The 9590-nt window shown below is 47.9% G+C and overlaps 1 protein-coding gene across 1 annotated transcript in view; it reads left to right on the top strand.

Moving 5' to 3' along the window:
* Positions 1-9590, top strand: part of RNF17 (ring finger protein 17) — a 118958-nt gene that overhangs the window by 46548 nt on the left and 62820 nt on the right. The window contains exons 13-14 of the mRNA XM_025192461.1: positions 391-552; positions 4617-4806. Of these exons, the coding sequence (XP_025048246.1) occupies positions 391-552; positions 4617-4806 (352 nt within the window). The remainder of the gene's footprint in view (positions 1-390; positions 553-4616; positions 4807-9590) is intronic.

Here is a 9590-nt window from a genome sequence, read left to right on the forward strand (position 1 = left end):
GAAGGAGAGACTGCTGTAGAAGGTGGAAGTAAGGTTGAGGAATGCATGGTAGAAAAGCTTTTGCTGTACTAATTGTAGACTTCCCCCTCAGACTAGATGTTGGGTAAATCTTTCAAACTCCATTTATAGAAATAGATCATTTATCTTTTAGTTTATTTGTAGGATATTGCAGCTCAGCTGTCAAATAGCATTTAAAAGAACAGACTGGATCTCAGAAGTGATACAGAAGTGGTCAAGAATGATATAGTGGGCAACCTACTCATAACTTCTCACATTGAATGTTTACTATACAACTTAAAAGTAGCTCAACATAAAAAAAAATTAGGGCAGGAAAGTTTTACATATCTAATAAGTTGAACATCAGTTGATTTCTCTATGGTTTTTACACAGGTTCTCCAGAACTGGTTTTCCTCAGCCATGTAATACATCCGTGCCACTTCTATATTCGGAGATATTCACAGAGGAAGACAGCAGTTTTTTTGGAGAAAAGGCTGAATGACTTTTGTAATAATAAGAGCTCATGGTTTAGTCCTTCAGATGTTTTGGAACTGGGTAAATCAAATATTTCTGAAAAGTTTTTTATTAACTTAAAAGTCCATGCTATAGTATACATTTAGTATAATGTATACAAACTTGCAATTATTTATTTTTGCATTAATTAAAGTATAAAAGACCTGTTAGTGAAAGTACCCCATAGATTCTATATCTCTTGTGCTTCAGCGACATCATTAAGGCTTTAGACTAGAGGTATAGGGCAAATATCCACACTTGACTCACAGTTAGCACTTCCATGAAAGCAGCAGAAGTCTATAGAGTATCCATATTCTTGACATTTGACGGGTGTTGAGTGCTTGGCCCATCTGAAAAATTTGCCACTGCTTGAGTACGTCTGCATGCTATTGCACATTGTTTAGTAACTTTAATATGACATACTACATAAAGGTGCATTAGCCCACGCTAATGTGCAGTAGCAAAGGCAAACTTTTTTTTTGTGATGCCTCGCTAATTATACTGTGCATTAGCAGTTTTTGTCATGACACACTAACGCACAGTAGAACAGTCCATTGTGCATTAAAGTGTCTTGTGTAGCTGCACCCTTGTGTACCTGGCTGTAGATTTAGATGCTTTCACTTTTCCAGACTCTGGACATGATTGTTAATTTTTTGGTGGGGGTTGCAGTGGTGCCCTGCTCCTGCCCCTGCCCATTCTGTTGCCCTTCACTGACAAGCCACACGCCCCCCCAGCCCTGCTGCTGCCCCTCACTCCCAAACAGCAGTACCCGGCCCCACACCCCTTGCTGCTGCCCCTCACTCCCGACCCACAGCCCCTGGCACTGCCAGTACCCTACACACCCAACCCACAGTCGCCCGTCCCATCCACTGTGCCCCTCGCTTCTGATCTGCAGCCCCCTGCTGGTGCCCCTCACTCCCAACTCGCAGCCCCCTGCCCTGCCCCCCAGTCCTGCTGGTGCCCCACTCTCCCAACCCACAGACCCCTGCTCCCCCTAGCCCCGCTGCTCTCACATGCTGTCTGTCTGTCTCTTGCTCTCGCTCGCTGGCTTGCCTGAGCCTGCACAGGGAGCACGTGACCCCCGACAACCAATCACCTTGCCCACTGCTCCAAGCCCAAAGCAGCCAGTCTAAGACGGCAGAAAACCTGCACATTTGCTCTTTTTTAAAAAACCCGGCTGGACGTAGCACATGGGTCCAAAAAAGATGACTTGTCCAGGAACCCCCTGACATATGGTAAACCTATTTAAAGGGTCCCTCCATCTTGAGGGTGGGGGCAGCAGGCATCTCTGGAAACACAGAACCAAGCTGAGGCCTCCAGAATGAGCTCAATCAGGCTCTGGATGAACATGTGAGTAAATTACCTGAAATTTAGCCAGTAACTTAGAATTAAGTGATCTAGACATGTATTAAAAGGGGCAAATGAGCCTATTCTGACTTCTTCAAGGCAGTTTCCTTTCAATATTCCTTTTGTTTTGTATTTCTTCCCCATGCTCTCCCTCTTTGATCAATAAAGCTATCTGTTAACTAGGAGCTAACTCGGAGGACCGAGTTAGAGAACTTCTGGAGGGGCTGGGTGTGTTCAGATCAGCAGGTCCAGATGCTCTCCACCCCAGGGTGTTGAGGGAATTGGCAGGGGTTATTGCAGGGCCCCTGGCACAGCTTTACAAGCACTCATGGTGGTCTGACCAAGTGCCAGATGACTGGAAGAGGGTCAAGTGCCAGATGACTGGAAGAGGGACAATGTGGTCCCCACCTTCAAAAAAGGGAGGAGGGAGGACCCGGACAACTATAGGCCCATTAGTCTTATTTCAATCCTGGGGAAGCTCTTTGAAAAGATTATCAAGGAGCACATCTGTGAAGGGCCAGCAGCGGGGATGATGCTCAGGGGTAATCAGCATGGTTTCATTAGGGTCAGGTCCTGTCAGATCAACCTGATTGCCTTCTACGATCAGGTCACAAAATCATTGGATGCAGGTGTCGCGGTAGATGTAGTCTTTCTGGATTTCAGGAAGGCCTTTAACACTATCTCCTACCCCATTCTCATTAAAAAGCTAGGCGACTGTGGCATTGATGCCTACACAGTCAGACGGATAGCAAATTGGCTGTGGGGCCGCACTCAGAGAGTGGTGGTGGATGGGTCATATTCGACCTGGAGGGATGCGAGCAGTGGAGTCCCCCAGGGCTCGGTCCTTGGGCCCACACTGTTCAATTTCTTTATTAGCGATCTGGACAAGGGGGTGAAAAGCACCCTGTTCAGATTCACAGATGACACCAAGATTTGGGATGAGGTGGGCACGCTAGAAGGGAGGGACAGGATACAGCTGGACCTGGAGGGGTTACAGGGGTGGGCAAATGAGAATAGGATGGGATTCAGTACTGACAAGTGCAGGGTGCTGCACTTGGGCAGTAAGAACCAGTCGCATACCTGTAGGCTGGGGAACTCTCTTCTCAAAAGCACAGTTTCAGAAAGAGATCTTGGAGTCATTTTCGATTCCAAGATGAACATGGGCTGCCAATGCGAGAACACAATCAGTAGGGGTAACTGCACCTTGTTGTGCATCCACAGATGCATCGCAAGCAGGGCCAAAGAGGTGATCCTCCCCCTCTATGCAACACTGGTCAGGTTGCAGTTGGAGTACTGCGTCCAGTTCTGGGCACCGCACTTCAGGAGGGATGTGGACAGCATTGAGAGGGTCCAGAGGAGGGTCACTCGCGTGATCCGGGGACAGCAGGGCAGACCCTACGAGGAGAGGCTATGGGACCTTAACCTGTTCAGCCTTCACAAGAGAAGGCTGAGAGGGGGCGTGGTGACCATCTGTAAACTTACTAGGGGGGACCAGCAGGGAATGGGAGAGACCTTGTTCCCCTAAGCACCTCCCAGAGTAACAAGGAATAACGACCATAAATTGTTAGAGTAGGTTCAGACTAGACATTAGAAGGCACTACTTCACAGTCAGGGTGGCTAGGATCTGGAACCAACTTCCAAGGGAAGTAGTGCTGGCTCATACCTTGGGGGTCTTTAAGAGGAGGCTTGATGATTACCTAGCTGGGGTCATTTGAGCCCAGTTTTCTCTCCTGCCCAGGGCAGGGGCTTGGACTAGAAGATCTGCAAGGTCCCTTCCAACCCTACATCTATGAATCTGTTATAGCATGCCTCACTGTGTATGCTTGAGGGTGAGATTAGCCTTATAGCTCTCTTTGCTTGGCTAGCTAAGGGAGGCTACTCTTAATGCTTCAGGTTATAAGGAGCACCCAGATATATCATGCTGGGGACAGAGCACCCCCAAGGTCTACAGGGTCTGTGTACTCCAGGCTGCACAGAGTCGTAACAAAGACCCAGGCCCGGTTGGTGGTGGCAGTTACCCCTGGTTTGTGGGTGTGCTCCAGAAAGGGGGTTGGCCAGATATAGGCTCCTCAGGGGAAACACCCAAAGCATGTTTTTTTTTGTTGGGCACAGTGAGGCGGATGGCTCAGCTCAGGAGTGCCCCCTACTGACCCACCACAACTCCTATATAGAAACTTGAGTAATAAGGGGGATTTAGTCGGAAGTTATTGCTGGATGACAAGTTTAGCCATTTTTTAGGAAGTGAAGTTAAGGTTACATGTATGGTGTGAAAGGTTATGCAGCAATGAGAAACATAGTAGATCCCTTAACTTTAATTTCCAGATGTTCTAATATGGGACCTTGATTTTTTGTTGGTTTTTTTTAAGGTGTAGAATTTTTAGTAAAGGAAACGATAAAGTGGCTCTGGTTTCTAACTTCTTGTATCAAAATGAATGTGCAGCTGAAATGCTAACCATGCCTGTTAGCCATCCTGACTATGAAAATCTAAGCTATAAATGTTTTAGTATGAAGTATATCTTAATGCAAGTTTTCTGCTACCTAGTTATGTAGATATTAAGCATGTAAACATAGGGGCAAGACTTGTCTGGGGTTATTGTGAATGAAATCTTTCTTTTAAAAGTCAGTAGATCTATGATCTGAATTCTTACATCTTGTGTTTAAAAAAAATTGCACCTATTTTATGGTACATAATGAAAATTGAAGACACAGAAGATTATACTAAAATGCCAGTACCTTTTTTTTTGTTTGTTTCTGTTTAGGTTCAGACATCTTTATCGACAGTAAAGAAAATGGAATGTGGTGTCGTGGAACTATCACTGACCTGATTCCAATGAAAAGTAAAAATGAGGGAAAGCTTTGTGGTTCAGCAAAATACAAAGTTTGTGAAATTGCAGTAATGAAAGTATTCATGATAGATTTTGGAAATTCTGAAGTTTTCATTGTTTCAAGGTATGAGCATAATCTTTACACTGTTTTTACATTTAAAAAACAAAACAAAAAACCCAAGGAGAGAGTCTCTTGTCCTAAACCTCAGTATATCAGCTATTTGTTTGTAGTACTCATTCCACTTTGGAAAAAAGACACTCCTGATAACTGTGTGAAAAGGTAGGGTTGTTGTACACATTTGACTATTACTGTATGCATTGCATACACAGACAAGGTTCCTTGGGTGAATTTGATATCTTTTATTAGACCAACCCAAATGGTTGGAGAATAGTTATTAAGCAAGCTTTCGAAGGGTTTTTGAACCCGAAAGCTTGCTTAATAACTATTCTCCAACCATTTGGGTTGGTCTAATAAAAGATATCAAATTCACCCAAGGAACCTTGTCTGCCTATATCCTTAGACCAACACGGCTACAACCTAAACCCCTGCATTGCATACACATGCACTTAACTGTTTTGTGTGCATTTTTTGAATAGTTGTATGTGAAAATAAATAAATAAGTGTACATGATATAGTTTACATGAGCTATATATGATATAAAATATGAATGCTTGAAGTAGCAGACCTAGGACGGTCTGTGACTGACCAAAATGGACTTTCACTGTTGCTAGCTGTTATGGCAAGTATCACAATAATTGATCTTATCTTCATCAACAGTTGAGTCATAATTCAGAAGGTCTTGGAAATGTTTTTTCCAGCGAGCACAGATGAATTCACTGTCTGTCAGGAATGTTGTTCCATCCTTTTTAACTTAGAGGCTTAAGGCCTTGAGTGCTAGTGCTGTAGGCAAGTCTGGTAGCACTGGAGAAGCCACAAGTGTCACGGAGTTCAGCAAAATGTTGGATTTCTTTTGATTTCTGAATCCACCACTCATTCTTCAGCTCTCGTGTTCTCTGCACCTCTGATTTTGCTTGTTGGTATACATTTTTCTTGATTGCAGAGTTGATGCCATTCTGCCAGGCACAGAAAGCTTTCCAAGTTGACGTTGAACTCCCTCAGTTCACGAGAGACGATTGCTGTCCTTTCCACAGGGCAATCGCTATTTATGTAGTCCATTAAGGAAGACCTGGGTTTGCCGCCTACCCTGGCAGAGGTCGGGAGTGCCATCGGGAAAATGAAGAATAACGAGGCAGCCAGTGTTAACGGAATACCTGCGCAGACTTTCAGAGGAGGAGAACAACTTACATGTGTCAGCTTCATGTCCTCATCCTTTTAATCTGGAGCAAGGAAGAAATCCCAGCCGACCTAAGGGATGCCTTGATTGTTACCATCTTCAAGAAGGGGGACAGAGCTGATTGCGGAAACTACCGAGACATCTCATTGTTGGCCACTGCTGGCAATGTCATCGCCCATATCTTCACTAACCGCCTTCTCCCACTTGCGAAAGAAATTCTTCCAGAATTTCTAAGTGACTTCAGACCATCTCAAGGAACTGCAGACATGATCTTTACAGCATGTCAAATCCAGGAGAAGTGCCATGAGCTAAATCGAACCTCTCTATTTGGCCTTCACTGATCTTTTTAAAGCCTTCAATTCTGTAAACTATGAAGCCCAATGAAAAATCCTGTCCAAAATTGACTGCCCAAACTAGTTCATCAGTGTTCTGAGACTTCTCCATGACAACATGTCAGCAACAGGAATCAAACAGAACCATTTGAGGTGAAAACGAGTGAAACAAGGTTGCCTCATCGCTCCAGCTTTATTTTCCATCTTCATCTCCACCATAATGCACCTCATTGACAGAAAGCTCCCACGTGGAATTGAAATTGTATATAGGATAGATGGAAGACTCTTCAATCTCAACAGACTCAAGTCCAAAACAAAGACCATGGCAACATCAATAATGGAGCTCCAGTACGCAGATGACAATGCTGTCATTGCTCAATCTGAAACAGACCTGCAAACCATTCTTAATGTATTCTCGGAAGTCTACAAGAGTATTGGCCTAACTCTAAACATCAGGAAAATGCAAGTTCTTTACCAACCTGCTCTAAATGGAGACACAAACCCCAACTCCATTCAGATTAACAGAGAATTGCTGGAGAACATAGATCACTTCTCCTATCCTGGAAGCCATCTTTCATCAAAGGCAGACATGGACACAGAAATACAACACCACTTGAAATGCACGAGTGCAGCCTTTGGACGTCTGAGTAAGAGATTCTTTTTAAATCACAACATCCCTGCTGAAACAAATTTCTTGGTTTATCGAGCCATTGTCATTCCAACTCTACTGTATGGCTTAGAAACTTGGACTACATACAGAAGAAATCTCAAGAGCTTGGAAAAGTACCACCAGCAGTGCCTTCACAAGATCCTTCAGATTAGTTGGGAGGATAGACACACAAACATTAGCATCTTGGCCGAAGCAAATTCAAACAGCACTGAGGCCGTGATCATCCAAAACCATCTTCACTGGACAGGTCATGTTGTTTGCATACCTGACTCCCACCTTCCAAAGAGAATCTTTTTCTCACCGCTGAAAGAAGGTCAGCGAAGTAGCGGAGGGCAAAGAAAGTGCTTCAGAGACACCCTGGGCTGCATCCACACATGCTAGCATGTGCACTTGCAGCAGCTCAAATAGAAGCAGTACAAATATGAGCCGGTGCGTTTTGCCTTGGCACACGTACCCAGACATACACTTTGGTGTGAGGCAAATTGTGCCAATGGGGCAAAATAACCCTGCCTGCCTCCTCCCGGATCTGCAGCCAGGGGGAGCTAGAGCCTGCAACTAGCACCCATGCTGGCCCCAGCAATATAAAAAGCTGCCCTGGCAAGTAGCTCAGGGCTACTTGCTCTCAAGAGCTTCTGAGGACAGGCCAATTGGTATCTGGGGACGCTAGCCCTTGTGCCAGCTGGACTGGTGAAGCAGCCCTGAGACTTCCCTTCACCCTCTATGTACTGCAGCAGTCTGACAGTGAGGGCTGCTGCCTGGCTGTGACCTGTTGCCACCTGCAACAGCATGTGGCCCCAAACCTGCGCACCTGCCAGTCCCAGATGGAGACTGCACAGCCAGGAGAGGCACCTTCCCCTTTGGGCCAGCTGCCAGTGGGCTGTGGCTGCACAGTTGCCTTTGTGCCCCTGCCCAGCCGTCTGGGCAGCTATCACCTGTAAGATGTTCCTATGTAGTGGCCTGCTTTGAACTGTCAAAGCATGTCTTCCTGGCCCCAAGTGGCCAGAAGGTCAGCCACCTCCAGCTGGATCCCAGGTGCCAGCCCTGAGCAGGCTTTTCTGCATGGGTCCTGCCACTTTCCTCCCTAGTAGGAATTCCAGTGTTCCCTATTTAAGACCTGTAAAATCTCTGGAAAAAAAATCCCAAATTCACTCTTTAAAATACCCCAAAATCCATGTTCCTCCACAATTAAAACAAAAGACCACTATAATTATAAATATAGAGAGAGAGAGATCAGTTGGGCAATGTTTTATTGATATATTTACAATTTTAAAGCAACTTGGAAGCCTACCAGTGCCTCTGTCATCATAATAAAATAAATTCTAATTATCTATACAGTTTGGCATTAAGTTTGGGCTTCTCTGTCATAGAAAAATCAGAGTTGCTCCTACAAGCTTTGCTCACCAGAATGTGGAGCATTGAGCAGCACTGATATGCCACTGCCCTGCCCCTCCCCCTGCCCTTGCCCCTCACTCTCACCACACAGCTTACCCCCCGCCCCATTCCCCTCACTCCTGCCCCACAGGGCCAAGAATGTGGGTGAGGGGTTTTTCGCAGTGGCTTAGGGGTGTGGGGTTTGTGGGTGGATTGTGGGGGGAGCGTGGGTGTGGAGGGGGCTACAAGGGGGGACTGCTCAGGAGGTGTGGGTCCCCTGTCCCCCGCAGGGCACAGCCCCCCTGCACACCTCATGGGCCCCCCCCCCAACATACACAGGGGCCACATGCCCCTCACATGGGCCAGAGCAACTAGGACCTCGGCTCTGTGCCACATAAGTAGGGCGTGGGAGGAGCTGGAGGAGCAGGGAGGACTGCTGAGGGTGTGGGGGACCATGGGGAGACATCTTGGGAGGGGTGGGTCCACTGGCTGGCCCCCCCCCCCCCCCTCCAGCCCCTTGCTCAGCTTGCAGCCAGGTGCAGCCTCCCCTGGTCAGCTACAGCCTCCTCACTTTGCCTGCACCTGGCTCTAGCCCCCCCTGCTTGGCCCATGGCCGGGTGTAGCCCCCTGTTCGCCTCCCTGCTCAACTGCAGCCCGCGGCAGGGTACAGCCCCTGCTCACCTCCCTTCTCAGCTTCAGCCTCCTCGTTCGGCCCGCACCTGGCTTCAGCCCCCTGACTTGGCCCGCAGCTGGGTGCAGCTCCCTGCTCACCTCCCTGGCAGCCTCCTCACTCAGCTCCCTCTCAGCCCGCGGCTGGCTGTGGCCTGCTTGCTTCCCCCACACCCAGCGGCAGCCTCCCCGCGCGCTCCCCCCCGCCAGCTGCAGCCTCCTTGCTCGCCTCCCACACAGCTCAAACGTCCCCACAGCTTACCAGCAACAGCAGCAGCGCTCTTGGCCTTGTGGCATAGCCCCCCTGCACAGCGAGGGGCAGCGCAGCTCAGCCCCCGCCACCAGGTATCTGCGCAGCCTCTGCCACAGCACACTGCTGTGGCCCAGCTCAGCATAGTGCAGAGCCATGTGCTTTTGGGCAGCTCCGGGCTGTCACCCGGTGCTTCGCATCGCTCACGGGGACCACTTGCCACACCGACCTGGGTCCTGCATGCACAGAAGCTGGACGTCGCAGGGCTCATGCACGCGGTACATGGGCCAGTATGGCTGGGGGGGGCCCCGCGGGGCCCAC

Source organism: Alligator sinensis, unplaced genomic scaffold (assembly GCF_000455745.1).
Source record: "Alligator sinensis unplaced genomic scaffold, ASM45574v1 scaffold1266_1, whole genome shotgun sequence".
NCBI lineage: Eukaryota > Metazoa > Chordata > Crocodylia > Alligatoridae > Alligator > Alligator sinensis.